Source organism: Bison bison, unplaced genomic scaffold (assembly GCF_000754665.1).
Source record: "Bison bison bison isolate TAMUID 2011002044 unplaced genomic scaffold, Bison_UMD1.0 scf7180017861046, whole genome shotgun sequence".
NCBI classification, from domain to species: domain Eukaryota; kingdom Metazoa; phylum Chordata; class Mammalia; order Artiodactyla; family Bovidae; genus Bison; species Bison bison.
Genome location: NW_011491618.1, coordinates 210,676 through 228,316, shown reverse-complemented (window position 1 = coordinate 228,316; position 17,641 = coordinate 210,676). Strand labels below are relative to the sequence as shown.

Sequence of the window (17,641 nt, the reverse complement as noted above, 5' to 3'; positions counted from 1 at the left end):
AACACATTAACAATCACTGAATTGTATACATTTCAAACATAAATCTTATGGTATATTAATTACATCTCAATTTTTAAAAAATAATTAAAAATCCTTACTAGAATCTTTCAGTTTATAAAAAGGATGATTCTACAAAGACATTTAAATAAGTGCAAATGACAGTATATTAACGCATATATATGGAATTTAGAAAGATGGTAATGATGACCCTATATGCGAGACAGCAAGAGACACAGATGTATAGAACAGTCTTTCGGACTCTGGGAGAAGGTGAGGGTGGGATGATCTGAGAGAATAGCACTGAAACATGTTTATTATGTGTGAAACAGATCGCCAGTCCAGGTTCAATGCATGAGACGGGGTGCTCAGGGCCGGAGCACTGGGATGACCCTGAGGGATGGGAAGGGGAGGGAGGTGGGAGGGGGGTTCAGGATGGGGAACACATGTACACCCATGTCTGATTCATGTCGATATATGGCAAAAACCACTACAATACTGTAATTAGCGTCCAATTAAAATAAATAATTGAAAAAATAAAATAATTGCAAATGAAGCATATTTTAACTTGTTTTACAATTTAACTGTGGTAAAACAGAACATAAAATGTCCCATCTAAACTATTTAAGTGTACAGGTCAACGGTGTGAAGCATATTCACACTGTTGTGCGACCACTGCCACCACCCATTTCCAGAACTCTCTTCATCTTGCAACCGAAACCTCTGTATTCCTAATTTCCTCCTTCCCTCCACATCCTGACAAACATCATTCCACTCTGTATTATCTATGAATTTGACTACTCTAGATCCTTGTATAAGTGGAATCATACAGTACACTTTTTTGTGTATTTTATATATTTCATTCAGCATAATGTTCTCAAGATCCATTCATGTTGTAACACGTCAGAATTACCTTCCTTATAATAAACAGTAAGGACCTACTGTACAGCACAGGGAAACACACTCAATGTTCTGTAATAATGTAAATGGGAAGGTATTTTAAAAGAATGTATGTAATTGAGTCACTTCGATATACACCTGAAACTAACAACACTGTTAATCAACTACACTCTGATAGAACAGAATAACCTTCCTTTTTAAGGCTGAATAACATTCCCTTTTATGTCCATGCCTTGTTTTGTTTATCCATCTGTTGGAGGACATTTGAGTTGCTTTCACTGACTTTGAAATTCTTATGTGATCAATATCTGGAGTAAATCAACTTGTTAGAGAAAATTATCAATAATTAAGTTAATATTTGCAACTCTGTTAATATACTAAAAGCTAATGAACTATATACTTTAAATGAACGAATTAGATAATATATGGATTATAATTCAATAAAGCAGTTAAAATCGCGAAAGCTCTTTCTCATGAACATATAAAAATAGTAGGTGTTAGCTGCCCAGCCACACAAGAATCAGTGTGAAGTATTTCCATTGCCAATACACTGGAAACACCTGCTACCGTTTTATATTTCCTCTAGTCAATATTCTGAACTGGATTAGGAATGAAAATATTTAACAAATGATTTTGCCAGAGATTCCATTAAGTAAGGTCCATTCAGGTGACAAAAATCATCTCAAACTTAATCTTCCTTCATTAACTGTAACAGTAAATTGTTCTGACAGTCTAAAATTATTTTTGTAGTTTAAGAGAAATAAAGAACAATAGTCTTCACACTAGCAATGAAAGTAACCTACAAAGTCATAATCATCCATTAACTATATACCCTATCCCACTCCTTTCCTTCTGAATTTCATATTCCTAAATAATTCAGAGGAAAGAAATGACATTCTTTCTTTGCTTTAAATCAATGGCTCTCAAACCTTGGTCTTGGTATCAGAATTACCTGGAGGGCTTACTTGTGGAAGTACAGACTGTTAGGCCTCAACCCCATAGGGCTAATTAAGGAGGTGTGGTCTGAGAATTTGTATTTCTAAATTAAACGAAGGATTTCCCCAGGAACTTAAATTCCTGAGTCTTGCTCATTCTGCTCAGCTGTGGATCACATTTTGAGAGCCACTGTTCGAAGTTTAAAGGCAAATTTAAAGGTCTGGATTAAATTGAAAATATCTGTATTGTATTATGGCACTTTAGTGAATATTTGGGGTGGAGAGTAAAAGGATGAAATATGAAGATTTTGCCTGTGTTTTCTTTGTTATTAAAATTTTTTGTTTAGAATTAAATCATGCAGCTCAGTACAGGGTTGAAAAGAAACTTAACTTAGTCTTTGAGAATTTCTAACTTTGATTGTAACTTTGAAAGAAACAGTTCTCATTAGTATCCATCCTTAAAAAAGGTCTTATACATAGTAACAGTTGATACAAACAGTTCTCACTAGCAAAGTATTTCAAAGAAAATCAGAGAGGAATGCAGAGGGGCCTAGCATCAAGGGACATTGGCAATTTTAGTTTGGGATAAAGTAGCTTATTATTTTGAGTGTTACCACAATGAACTGAATACTGTTGGCCCTTCGTATTCCAGGGTTCCACATCCTGGGAATCAACCAACTTGGAATACAAAAGGCCGACTGTACTACCCCACTTTATGTAACGGCCTTGAGTATCTATGAATCTTGCTATCTGTAGGGTGAGGAGACTCATGCTCCTGGAACCATCCCCAGTCCCTCAGCCATAGTGAAAGCAAGCTGTATTTGCCAAATGGTTTTTCAACTGTCTTCAGCCTCTCTTTTCTCTAATAAGTGCATATACATCTGTAAGTCTTCATCTTAAAACATCAATTCCATTATGTCAGAACCCTGAGTGCAACGTCTCTATTGCTTGAAGAAAGCACCCTAAACTCACTTTCACGCTTTTTCAACCCTTCACAGTTGCTACAATCCAGGTGTTTCAAGCAAGCTCTGCGCTGCCCTCCCTCAATTCAATGATGGCCAGCTCTGCAAGCCAGCAATTAACATTACCGTGCCATGCCAAGGACCAATGCCACAGGTCCCTAACAACACATATTTGGATTAGGAAAAAGAAAATACAGTTCCACACCATAAGAATATTTTCATTTACTGTTAAACTAAGCTAAGTCAAGCAGGTAGGTTATTAGGCATGAGGTATGAAAGAGACATGGTGCAGTTTCTGGTCACATTCAGTTTCCGGGTAGCTGGTTAAGCATGCCCTTGATTAAAACCTATCCTCCGTCACGATGGGAATCTAAGCCAGTTCAACCTTCAAATTACAAATCTACCTCTCAAGACCAACAGGACTTAAAGTAGGAGACAGCCACACTTGAATTCAGATATCATCCTGTGGAACACGGTCCAAACTGAAGCTCTGCCACTGCTGGACTCACTTCACAGAAGCCTAGATTCAGAGACAAGAAAGCAGCTGAAGTGCCCTCCTCTTACCTCAAAGCTGTCTTCACATCTAAACTCAGCTCACCGGAGGGAGGAAGGAGGGGATATTTAAGGGCCTGAGGTAAAGAATACCTCCATGCAATATCCAGAGTTCATAAAAGGTTTTTGTTGCACTAAGTTCAAAACATTCCACTGTAATGTGGAAATACTGGGTGCAAAATGAGAAAAAAAATTTTCAGCTTAAGAGTCTCAAATAATGGAATACAACCACAACCGTGGCTCTTTACTATTAGGGCTTTTGCTGTTGTTTTTTCTTTTTTTTTTTTTCCCCCTAGCTGTGCTGCAAGGTATGCCAGTTCTTAGTTCCCTGACCAGGGACTGAACCCATGCCTCCTGCAATGAAAAGCATGGAGTCTTAACCACTGAACTACCAGGGACTCCCTGTTGTTTTTTAAACTACAATGGGAATTCCCTGGTGGTCCAGTGGTTAGGACTCCCTGCACTCACCCACAACTGGGTGGCCAAAAAATTTAAGTCTGTCAAAGAAAAAAAAAAAAAACTACATGAAGTATCAAAAAAACGTTAAGCTCCAACAGTCAAACATCGCCTTCCAACCTTCCCAGACCCCTTTATGGACTATGACCTCCCAACTAAATTAAAATCTGAAGAGAATGCAAACTCTTCAGACCACCAAGCAGGTCATCACAACTTCACTCTCTCCTAGAAAGACGATAATAATAACCAGTTAAAGAAAAAGTAAACAATTACAAACACATCATACTAAAGCAGAGTCTCCATTTTAGACTTTATAGATAATCTATGTTTCTTCACTTGGGATCAAAAAGCCATCTGTACAAAGACAAAATGGGGAAGACCATGTGTGAGAAAAACAAGTGTTTAAAGTTGACAGCAGGCTAGATTAAGATTGTTGAAGTAGCTGAATCTGCTAATAAAAGTATTGTTATCAGAACACGGCTTAGTGATAGGACCACCAGACACTGCAATACTAATCAAGCCACAAGCAAGTTGTCTCACAAAGAGATTCAAACAGACACAGAGAGAAGTAACAAGGATAGTCCATCTGATCAAAAAATGGTTAAAAGAAAGGTATATTTAGAGAGAAAAGCACATGACATTCATTAAATGAAATTACCCAGGTTAAAAAGTATTGTTTAAAAAAAATATCGTAAGCCGATCCGTCCACAGGTAAACAGTGCCTTTCAAATGCTCCAGGAGCTATCATGAGAAGACACTATATGAGGGAAGGAGAAGGAACAAAATTAACATCAACACAGATGATGCAGGAAGAAATTTTTTCTTCCAATGATGTGTAAAAGTATTCCCTGTGGTCCAAGAAAGTGATGATGTCTTCATTCAAACCAAGTATAGATATCCTTTTTCAGAGACTTACTATAAAGGGACATATGAGTAAGATTCCTAGTCTGTCACAAACAAGCTGCGAGACCACAGTAAATTTGTCTAGAACTCAGTTTCTCTATTTATGAAATTAAGAAGGCAGCCCAAGAACCATCTAAAGACTTAAAACTCACAGCAAAATTCCATGACTCTAAGATCATTACTTTTGTAAAGAAAAACAAAACAATTTGCATTACAGCACATGGATTGCCTAGATTTCAATTTCATGCCACAGAACTATCACCCCAAGAAAACAGTGGCAGTATCTTAATATGTATGCTTAACTTTACCAAAAGGAATCACTCATAGAAATCTTATTGTAAGAGAAATGCAACATTAGTGCCTACTAGATGGTAGGCGGTGATTTTTACTTCTATTATCTTATTCAACATTTTAAAGATGTGCAGTCACTATTATCTCTTTTGCAGCATTCAGAAGAATTTAAACCACCACAATAGCTTTACTTTAAATATTATTTATCCTGCCATTATTCTTTCAACCTACTGGAGAAAGAGACAGGAGGAGGCAGGCACATATACAATTATAAAGTGTTTATCAAAAATGAATCATTTCCTAATATTACTTGCATTTATTTCTAGACTTTTAAAGCAGGTAAGAAACCAGATAAAAAGATGGAAATTTTTTTTTCATGTTCAGTGTTTTCTATTTGCCAGCAATAAAAATAATGAGATCCTACTGAGAAAAGCATTTTTAAAAAGTACAAAATGCTCAAAAATACTTTTATAAGGCTAAATGAATATAAAGAAACAACCCATATTTTGGATGGAAAGATATTTTTTCAAATTAACATGTGGATTTAATGCAACTTCAATAGTTACAAAGAAAAGTAATATAAGAATAAGTAGTTTTGAGTCATTAGTTCTCTTTGGGAAATGTGGCAGGGAGGACTTAAGTAGATCCTCATAGCATAGAATAAAAAATGTTTTGATGGCTAGTTTCTAAAAAATAAAACCACTAGAAAAATCTAGAAGAAAACAGTAAAAATTCTATTAATATTGGAGGGATAAAGGATATCTATTATCTTAGGTTGAGGAAGAAAGCTCAAAAGATCAATAGACAAAAAATTTAACTATATAGAAATTATAGCTTATCCAGGTTTGACTTCCAGTATAATCAACAAAGGTTAATAGCTTTGCTACAAAGAGTCACAAAAATGGGTATGACTTTTTGCAAAGATTAATTAAAACATGAGAATATCCAACCTCACTAAAAACTTTTAAATGCAAATTTGTTATTTTTCACTCATAAGTTTAGCAAACATTAAATGATCATTCTCCCTGCTAATTGGAATATGGTTAAACAACTTGACATACTGCCAGTATAAATGAATACAACTGAAAAAATCTCTTTGGACAGCAAATTAACAAGATACATTAATACTTGTGTCTTTTGAATTGCTCAAACTCGTAAGTTTCTGAGAACCTAATAATATTAATACAAAAAGAGCTTTTATGCATAGCAAACACCAGATAAGTCCATCAATAGAATAGTAAAGCAAGAATGTAGTAAAAGGAATTATTTTACACCTTCCTTATTCAATCAAGTGGATATCCAAAAATCACACACTGATAAAAATCCAACTCTGTATGTAACTGCAAAACCAAATATATGCATATAGCTGTAATATACCCAAATCAAAAAGTCCTTAAATACCACGAGACAAACTAAAAATATGGGGCCTTCAGATGAAATGGGAGGGAAAATGAAAGAGTAGGGTGAGAATATTCATTTAATAGTATTCATTCATTTAAAACCATATTATGTGCTCACACATTAAAATTCTCAAAGAAATTCTCTGAGGTTATTGTCTTTCCAGAAGAAATCTGCATACTTGAAGGTCCACAGCGATTGAATGTTCTGCTCAGCACCAGAGGTAGTAAAATCATCAAGTTGAAACTTGAAGTCTATCTGATTCCAAATCACATGCGCTCTACACTACCCCGATGAAGGCAGTATTTTCTACAGGGACATCACAACGGACCAGGTAACCTAGTTTTGTAAACACTTTTGTTTTACCTATCTGTGGTTCTCTGCTTTTTATAAAGAATTTTTATTACTTTGTCATGGGGGGCAGGGGTAATGTTAAAATTACAGAACTATCATTTTGAAGAAAAAGTTTACTTTCCAAGTCCTTTCAAAATCCCTTTTACTCACAATAGCAGGTGTAGACTGTACAATTCTAGATTTTCCATGGTGTGCCAAAACTCTAGGGACAATCAAGAAATGTTTGTTGAATGAATAAATGCGCAAACACCAATCTAGAACAGAACAAGAAATTCCAGATTTCCACCTCAGCATGAGGTCTACAACAAACTTCTGAAATACCAGAAGACTACTAACTACATATTCAAATTTAAATCAAAGACAAGTTGAACCAACTCTGACAATTTCTATGGCTATCTAAATGAACTCACTACAAAAATACATACTCAGGCTCAGCACTCTATTTATGAAAATAAAAAGCACATACAGACAAGTTCTGGTGAACCTTTATAAACAGCCATGATTACAGGTATAGGTTGCCAAGTAAATAACCCATATATGACAATTTGTTTATGAGGAACACCATCTAGAAAAAGCTCCCTTAAAATATGGCCAGGGGAATACTACACAGCAAAAAATTCCAAGAAAGAAATTAAGACCCTTTTAGTGCACCTAACTTTCTATGTGAAAAGAGAATATCAAGCCCCCTAAGCCAAATTTATTACTGATTTGTCTTTTCCCACACAAGATGAATGGTACTTCTTCTAACTCCCTAGATTAGTGAAAATTATTTGGATGGAACATAGTAAATGACGTTATCAAGATAACTACTAAAGTTCAACAGAAGCTGCATGCTCTGAATTGGGTTTCCAATTCTAAGGTCAAATTCTATTCAGTGGTAAAAACTATTTGGCTAAAAATAGATCTTTGAGGACATCATCTCATCCAAAGACCTACTTCTCAAAGTCTGCTTTAAACCCACTCTATACAAAGAGAAGGCCCAAGCAGCGATTCTGTATGAAAATAAATGTCTTTCGTAATATGACTTAAGAGCACTGGTGAACTCAGGAGTCCACAATGACGTAGCTGTTATGTTCCAATTCACCCTGTATCGCCCCATCTCATTAGTTCAAATACAGACACCACCTCCTGGCTTTTCCTATTTCATAAGATTCTTAGGAAGACAAATCTACTGATTTATGCAACACATTTTCTATTTCTACTTAACCATTTGATAATGTAATATCTGGATATAGTTCTAAATTCCCCAAACCTCTGTCATCAGGAATTTAAAAAATATTGCAGCTACCCAGGAGAGTTAACTTTATGACGAACACAACTGTGCTATGCTGAAACTCAGCCTTAGTTCTCAGCGAGAAGCAACTATTTAGGTCTGAATTTCCATGCAATAAATAGCTCCACAAGATTTTTTTTTAAACGGAAGAGCACAAATTGTCAGGTTAGTACAGCTTAAAAAACCCTTTCAGTTATGAACTAGAAAATCAAACTACAAAACTTACCTAGAGTGTGTCTAAATAACATAATAAGCTGTAAGTGAAATGATGAGCATGGAGGTGCTTCATCCTTATTATCTTCTCAAAGTCTTTTGTTCTTCATTTTAGCCAGCTAAAAGCATCTCCTAAAGAGATAATTAGTGTACCTCCATAGAACCCCTCAGTAAGCACTTGCTATTATGAGACTAAGTTGTGAATAGCACTAAAATAAATGCTTCATTCATCCACAAGCTTCTGAAAATACCACTACCTCATATTTGAATAGGCTTTCAGTTTTCACAGGAACTTTCACATACTCTTTTGATCAAAACAACAAAAAACAAGGCATGCCATCAATCTATGTATGGTCTCTACTGTACAGATAGGGAAACTGATTCAGAAAGGGTATATGGCATAACCAAGGTCAAATAACTGGTCAAGTTGTACAGTCTTGACAATGCAGCGTTCTTTCCTCTATATTGCAACTAAAGTGCAAAGTTGAAAAATATCACAGAAATTTGACAGGCCTAAGATTTTTACATCTAGATAACGTTTCTTCTTTTAAAAACATGAAAGATCTGATCAACTAAGTAATGTACTGCTTCAAATTAGGATGACCTGGAAAAGCCACAATATTTGGATGCAAAAACATGATCCAACTGAAAATTAAATATGCTCAAAATGCAATAGAGAAGAAAACAATGTATTTCGTACATATTTAAAAATTCTAAATTTGTTTTAAAGAGAGGAGGGGAAAATCCTCAGCTGGTAAGAGACTACATAATCACATTATCTCCTGCTTGATTAATTAACAAATATTTCAAAATGTTTACAAAAAGCAAAATCCTGAGTCTGTATGGGAACAGGGGTTAAAGTAGTTGTTTCCCACATGAAGCAATATCCAGTAACAGAAGTCTGTACATATGGCAGTGTTTTCTCCAAGTCTGATGCAAGAATCACAAATGTTAGAACCACCTATGCGGCAAATCCCTGACAGAGGCCCAGGAACACGTTCTTTGCTGTTGCTGCTTTTTGAAGTGCTGGGGCGACTCTAATGAACATAAAATTTAAGAACTACCAGAGTACAAGCTGAGGGCAAGTTTAGGGTAACAACAGCCTTGCCCTTAGTAGATGTATAACTTAACTATCTTCCTGGAGCCTGGTTTTCTCACTGCCACAATAGGAATGGTAGGGACACATCATCCCACCTCAGAAGAAAGTTCTAAAGCATTAAAGATGGCTTATAGAAAGTACTTAGCACATGGTTTTGATACACAGTAAGTGATAAATAGCAGTAACTGAAAAACGTCATGTATTTATAAATATTTAACACTTTTGAGATTAGCAAATAGTGTAACAAGTTCTATACATGGCTATGCCATTACACTCCTTTCCTTACAACTCCCCAAAGAAAGCAGCATTTCAAAAATGAGAGGCACTCACTTGATCTCCAGAGAATTAGGGGGAGAGGGGAGCACAGTAAATAAACATCCTTTCCCTGAAGTTCTAAGGATAGCTGGAGAGTTTTGTCACATTTTAAGGATTAGAATTTAAACGTTAGACACAATTTGTTTTATGGTCACAAGTATGACCACCACCTTGTTAGACCTTGAGAAAAACCCACTCCTGATCATAAACAGGGATGAAATATTTACCACATGCGGGAAAAATTCGTACTTCCCAATATTACACCTCTAAAGCATATTTAACATAAGGTCTTTTTAAAGAACAAAACATAACTTACAATTAAAAGCCTATTCTATCCCGAAATATCACTCTCAAGTGACTTTTAAAAAACGTTGATTCCTTCCTCTTCCTAGACTCTTAAATCTAAGCAATTGCCAAATTCAATAAATTCTTCTCTCTCCTTCTTCTACTAGGCCTACTGCAACGTGGCCTTCATTTCATTTGTCATGAAGGCACAGAGTTAGACCCTAGCCATAACAATGCTGAATAGGATTTCTGCCTCCACCTCTATAATCCAGGAGCTGGCAGACTTCTGTATAGGGCCAGAGAGTAAAAATGTCAGACTTCGCAGAATATAAAGTCTCTGTTTCAATTACTCAATTCTGCCACTGTGTAACCAAAGTAGCCATAGATGGTATACAAATGAAGAAGCATGACTGTGTTCCAATAAAACTTTATTTATAAAAACTAACCTCAAGCCACTACAAGCCAATTTGCTGACCCATATTAATCCAACCAACTAACATCAACTTCCACCACAGACCATGTGATTGATCAAGATGTCCCTTTTCTCACAAATACTCCTTGGCCTGATACACAAATGCTTCTGAATAGGTGTAATCTTCCTTACCTGTAGTTGTATTTCCTTTCCCCCACCCTATACTACAACTGGCTTCCCTGGTGGTTCAGAGGGTAGACCTGGGTTCGATCCCTGGGTCAGGAAGATCCCCTGGAGAAGGAAATGGCAACCCACTCCAGTATTCTTGCCTGGAGAATCCCACGGACAGAGAAGCCTGGTAGACTACAGTCCATGGGATCGCAAAGAGTTGGACAGGACTGAAGGACTTCACTTCACTTCATCCTATACTACAAACAAATTGATTTCCACCTTCCCTGATGTGGCTCCTTACACGCCCCCAATTCCAAGCTTTTGCTAATCCTGTATGCAGAATAATCTTCCTTTTGCTCTCTCCCTCTAGAACCCCTAACAGCCCCCTTTGTTCTCCCTACCCCAATCTAGATCTAAATCCTATCTATCCTCCCAAATGTCCTCTTCCATGTACCAAGAAACTCTTCCTCAGCAGAACTTTCATGGCACTTTATACCTTTTCTGACAGTGATTGCTTTGTATCTTATACAACAAGATTTATGTAATACCTTAGCTCTGCTAAGCCTGTGGATCTATTATTTATGACTCATGTCTGCACCTCCCATAGTACTGAATACTTTACACTCAACAAATATAAGAAATTATTACTATTTCAAGAAAATATCTCTACAATTAAAATCTTTCACATAACAGTGTTTTTAAGGTAATATGCCTAAGGCCCTCTTGTTCTGTATTAATAAACAAAAACTCATGACACTGGCTCAACAGATGATGCCTTCAAAAATCACCCTCTATCTCATTACTCAGAAGGTAGCATGATAAAGTGTAGAGTCAAAAAGGCCTGGATTCAAATTCTGGTTCTGCCACTGTCGTTGAGTCTGTTTCTTCCTTTGTAACACACAGTCATACCTCATTTAATTGACTTTCACAGATTTTGTGTTTTTACAAACTGAAGGCCCTGTGGCAACCCTGCTGCTACTGATAAGTCGCTTCAGTCGTGTCAGACTCTGTGTGACCCGGGGATAGATGGCAGCCCACCAGGCTCTTCTGTCCCTGGGATTCTCCAGGCAAGAATACTGAAGTGGGTTGCCATTTCCTTCTCCAAAGTTGACATTTACCAGTATCATTTATTCACTTGTGTTTCTCTGTCACATTTTGGTAACTCCCACAATCCTTCAAACTTTTCATTACTTCTGCATTTTTAATGGTGATCTGTAATCAGTGATCTTTGATGCTACTATTGCAAAAAAGATTACAACTCCCTGAAGGCTTAAATTATGGTTAACATTTTTCAACAATAAAGTATTTTTCAATTAAAGTATGTACATTTTTTAGGCATAATGCTATTGCACATTTAATAGACTACAATAGCATACACTTTTATGTACAATAGGAAAACAAAAAATTCATGTGACTCACTTTATTGTGATATTCACTTTATTGTAGTGGTCTGGAACCAAACCTGAAATATCTCAAAGGGATTCCACATGTACCTAAGGAGTCTGGGAATGACTATGAGCACATAGCAGGCACCCAGTAAATTAATATGCATTAGAACTTTCATGTAAATTTACAAGCACTTGTCTAAGTTGACTGCAAGGTCCCTTGTAGTCTGTCAGCAAAAACTGTTGAACATAATCTGTGCTGAGCAATATGAATATAAAGAAGACATGGGTGGTCCCTTATCAAAAAAATTCAGCCTGGTTGAGATTCTTTTCCAAATAAGTAGCACAACACATTGAGTGCTAACCTTCCACTAAATTCAAAATAACTGAAAGCTGAAGATTATTTCAAAATTATTTTAGGCATGAAGTTAAACATTAACAATAGTGTTGCTGCTGCTGCTGCGTCGCTTCAGTCGTGTCTGACTCTGTGCGACCCCATGGATTGCAGCCCACCAGGCTCCCCCATCCCTGGGATTCTCCAGGCAAGAACACTGGACTGGGTTGCCATTTCCTTCTCCAATGCATCAAAGTGAGAAGTGAAAGTGAAGTCGCTAAGTCGTGTCCGACTCTTAGTGACCCCATGGACTGCAGCCCACCAGGCTCCTCCATCCATGGGATTTTCCAGGCAAGAGTACTGGAGTGGGGTGCCATTGCATTCTCCGAACAATAGTGTTATAATCAAGTTAAGTTCCTGTCAGATTGAAATTACAATGTCAAGCTTCTTCCAAGAGCCTACAGGGCCTCTGATATTATCTCCTGACACTCATCCTACACCTGGATGACCATACGTACTCCTGCCACCTGGCTTTCCTACTTAAAATTCACCAAGCCTAGCTCAGTCCCACCTTGGGGGCCTTTGTACTTGTTCACTGGGAACACTGTTCTTCAAGATTGTCACAGGACTACCCCTCTCACTTCATTTAGATCTCAGAGATGCCTTCCCCACCACCCTATTTAAAATAACCACCTCCCTCAGCCAACTATCACTTTCAATCTCTCTATACTGCTGTTATTTCTCATTTTAGCAACAGTTAAGTGACCTTGGATCATTTACTCATCACCTTCCTTCCGCATTAGGATAAAATCTCTTGGAAACAGACATTTTCTATTGGCAGCTGTATCCCAAGCAACTACAAGAGAGCCTGGAAAATACTGAGTACCTGATATACATTTGTTATTTGTTAAATGAATGACATGTTTATGAGTGATGATATATATTCCCTCATCATTACAAATTACCTAACTTCTTACATTCAACCGGCTCCAATTAAATTTAGCAAGTAAAGGCTACTTCTAGGACAGCGCTTCTTAATTTGAGGCTTCCAGAAGTCATTATACCCATTTTTCTGGAAAGAATGTCTATAGTTTTTTTTTTTTTTTTTTTAAAGGGTCCCTAAATCACAAAAACATCCTACAAGCAGACTCACAACTTTGGTTACACCACAGAATCTCCTGGAGAATTTTGAAAATACAGATGCCTAGATTTCATCCTAGAGATTGTTTTACTTGGTCTGGACTACAACCTTAGCATCAGGATTTTTTTTTTTAGTTACCCAGGTGATTATAGTATATAGCAAAAGTCGAGAATCATGCCCACCTTGGAAGGAAAAGATGTTAAATAGATCAGATTTCTTAAAAATCACTTATACATGGAAAGAAATAAAATTTAAAAGCTAAGAATAAAGAATTAGCATCTTTTGGCAAACAGACCAATACACAAGTGCCTAAGTAATTCTATACGACAAACATTTTAAAGATTATATGTCTACCTCTACTTAAATACTCATTTGATACTGGTATTTTAGAACTTACTCCCAGATCACAATCATTTTTCATTTAAAACAGTCCCATTTCATACAAAAGTTCACTTGTTAATAATTTACTAGATTACAAATGGACGGAGGAGCCTGGTAGGCGGCAGTCCATGGGGTCGCACAGAGTCGGACACGACTGAGCGACTCCACTTTCACTTTTCACTTTCATGCACTGGAGAAGGAAATGGCAACCCACTCCAGTATTCTTGCCTGGAGAATCCCAGGGACGGGGGAGCCTGGTGGGCTGCTGTCTATGGGGTCGTACAGAGTTGGACACGACTGAAGTGACTTAGCAGCAATAGCAGATTACAAAATCTAAACACACCAAGAGAACAAAATACTCTTCAAAGACCAATCAAGGGCTACTTTACAACTATGAAGTCTTTGGTGGTTCTACTGCTAAAAACTTCCTGGAAGCAAGGTATGTCACCAATTAAAGTCCTCAGCCTCAACTATTATACAGAATGACAGAGGGTTTAGTGAAACTAGTACTGACTATACACACAAAAGGAGAAAGAGGGGGGAATTTCAGAAATTTATTTAGATCATGCCAAAAAGGATTTGAAAAGAGCAGGTGTCAGAATGACACAGGTGGTGGGTCTTTTTTTTTTTTGTAAGTCCAGCAAACAAACATCATGTAATGAGCCAATTCATGTTACCAATCTAGAGTATCATCGGTTATTGGTTTTTACATACTCACCCAAGTAGCCCCCTTTAAAAAAGTGATTGGCAGGGTAAGAGACCAAAGCAGCAAAATACTAAATATTTGTTTAAAAACAAACTAAACCCAGAAATGCTAAAGTCCCCTGTGATAAATCATTTTTAAACGTTAGGATACTTAGAATCTCTAAGGAACTCATTCCACCTACCCATCTGTCTGGACTCTGGACTGTTAGAGAGATATTTGCTGACACAGAAGCACCAGGCCATGAGCCCACCTGACACAGAACAACAGAAACTTAAAGCAAGTTTTTAAATCTACAAGAGCTTTGGGAAAGAAAATCGGACTCCTAACTATGAAGTCTTCCTGGCTTACTACTTGGTCATACTGCAATTTTATCCTAAGCATTATTCACTTTCCTTGTCAAGTAAGTGAAGTAAATTTAATGAGAAAGTTCAAACGAAGAGACACATGCAGGCACACAACTCGCCAGCCCATTTTAGTTGAGACTGGAGAGCGATGGAGCTTGAAATGCATAGGAAACATGAATAAATGTAAAGCTATCAGACATGGAAAGTTCTTCTTTAAATTTGTTTTCTACAAAGATAGGCACAGAGACAGCTTTAGTTTGCAAAGTCATTTTACTCTACATAAAACAGTGTTCCCTTATTATTAACTTTCTCTTTTATCATGAGCCTATGCAAATAAATGTTCTGGGATTAACAAGCAAATAGATAAATGAAGCCACAGAAACACATTCCCAAAATGTGGGCTGGAAATGAAACAAAGCAGCACAGGATATGAACTGAACTCCACTGGCTATTTACAAAAAGTTTTCACATACACGAGTCTCACTTGACAGGAAAAGAACATTTGTAATAGAGAAGGACAAGACTACATGAAAAGGCTATCTGGAAACACAGGAGTTGAAGACCTCATGAAACATCAAGAGACCCAGGTTATTTATTCAGTAGTAGGTTAGCAACCCAGAAAGCTTGCAACCCACTCACTCCTCTTAATACTAATACAAGAAAAAAGAAAATTATCAGTGCTAAGGATAGAAGCTAAGAAAATTGGATCCAAAAGGAACGATAAGGTGGGGAGAAACCCAGCCCCAGGAGTTATCTGCCCAAGTCAGCAAAGGTCAGAAGACAAAAAAGGCTGACCAGTAAAACAATGTTTCATGAACTTAAACGTCAGATGCCTCAACAGGCAAAGGCTTTAAAGAGAGAACTCTCTCTTTAGCAACTGCTTCAAATGCCATGTTTATCTTACGGCCAGATATTACTGCATCATCTGTCCCCTCTAAATCAGATGCAGCATTTTGAAATCAGCCCCAATAGATCTTTCTGTGTTGTTGGGTGTTGTCATTATAGACATGCCTGAACCGGCTAAGTCTGCTCCTGCCCCTAAAAAGGGCTCTAAAAAAGCTGTGACCAAGGCCCAGAAGAAGGACGGCAAGAAGCGCAAGCACAGCTGCAAAGAGAGCTACTCCGTGTATGTGTACGAGGTGCTGAAGCAAGTCCATCCTGACACCGGCATCTCATCCAAGGCCATGGGCATCATGAACTCCTTCGTCAACATTTTCGAGCGCATCGCTGGCGAGGCATCGCACCTGGCGCATTACAACAAGCACTCGACTATCACAACCAGGGAGATCCAGACCGCCGTGCGCTTGATGCTACCTGGGGAGCTGGCCAAGCACGCCGTGTCCGAGGGCACTAAGGCTGCCACCAAGTATACCAGCTCCAAGTAAATATAATATGCCTAGCCGGTGTTAACGGAGAAGGCAATGGCACCCCACTCCAGTACTCTTGCCTGGAAAATCCCATGGACGGAGGGCCTGGTGGGCTGTAGTCCATGGGGTCGCTAAGAGTCGGACTGAGCGACTTCACTTTCACTACTCTTAACTCTGAAGTAGAGGGGAATGAGGCTAACTGGACAAAAGGATATCCTGTTGTTGTTGTTGTTTTGAGGGGGAGGAAGGTATAAAATAGTGAAGAGGAAGAGAAAAGTAGGGGAAAAAACGGGGGTTGGGGGGGGATTGAAAGAACAAAGCGATGGTTCACAACCTACCTCAACTGAGAAAGTCTGACTGGCCTAATATATCCATGTTTGAATCAAAGGCAACTGGAAATGGGGGAGGGGAGCTAACTGATTCTGATTCTTAGGTACACATTCCTCCTGACTGTCCTTAGAGAACTTCTTCTTTAAAGGTACAGTCTGACTTACCAGTGTTCATCTTCACTGCAAAACCTTAAACACTACCCAAATACAGATAAAGTATATTCTCTTCTTAGGGCTGGTGACAAAGAAATATGAGGGTGGGATGAGGGAAAGGAGTAAATGGTAAGGGAAGGAAATCAGTAGAATTATAAGTATTATATGGTTTATAAGATGCCTTCTCAAGAGTTTACCTCAATTTTAGTTTTTTCATTGATAAGTAGACACAACTGGAGAATGTTATACAAAGTGAAATAAAGGGCATTCTTTACATTCAGGAATGACATTAGTGCCCTTTCCTCTCCAAGGAGACATAAGGAAGACTAACCCAGAGGTTCTCCGCCAAGGGTTATTTTGTATCCCCAGGACACATGTGGCAATGTAGTTATTTGGTCATCACAGCAGGTAGGGAGAGTGCTATTGGCTTTTGGTAGGTAGAGACCAGAGACGCTGTTGAACATCCTACAATGGACAGGGCAGCCCCTCACAACAAAGAGCTATCTGGCTCAAAATAGCAATAGGGCGAATGATGGGAAACACCTAAACAAACTCATTTCTGGAAAACCACACAAATAGGAGGGAAAGACAGTCTGTAGTTCCTACAGTCTGTAAGAAGCCTATTTAGAAGGCAGTTTAAAAACAATCCTTAATGGATAAGAAAGCTGTGGTACATATACACAATGGAGTATTACTCAGCCATTAAAAAGAATACATTTGAATCAGTTCTAATGAGGTGGATGAAGTAAGCCAGAAGGAAAAACATAAATACAGTATACTAACGCATATATATGGAATTTAGAAAGATGGTAACAATAACCCGGTGTATGAGACAGCAAAAGAGACACTGATGTATAGAACAGTCTTATGGACTCTGTGGGAGAGGGAGAGGGTGGGAAGATTTGGGAGATTGGCAATGAAACATGTAAAATATCATGTAGGAAACGAGTTGCCAGTCCAGGTTCGATGCATGATGCTGGATGCT

The 17,641-nt window shown here is 37.8% G+C and overlaps 2 protein-coding genes across 5 annotated transcripts in view; one reads left to right on the top strand and one right to left on the bottom strand.

The window, feature by feature from the left end:
- Positions 1 to 17,641, bottom strand: part of KANSL1 (KAT8 regulatory NSL complex subunit 1) — a 175,184-nt gene that overhangs the window by 91,714 nt on the left and 65,829 nt on the right. The gene's annotated exons all lie outside the window — the stretch shown is intronic.
- LOC104982947 (histone H2B type 2-E-like) lies at positions 14,031 to 16,192 on the top strand. The gene has a single exon (XM_010832377.1). The coding sequence runs from the start codon at positions 15,815 to 15,817 to the stop codon at positions 16,190 to 16,192; it is 378 nt and encodes a 125-aa protein (XP_010830679.1). The 5' UTR covers positions 14,031 to 15,814.

Excerpts from the sequence above, each read along its gene's own strand:
- LOC104982947 (XM_010832377.1), top strand. The coding sequence starts at position 15,815 with ATGCCTGAACCGGCTAAGTCTGCTCCTGCCCCTAAAAAGGGCTCTAAA.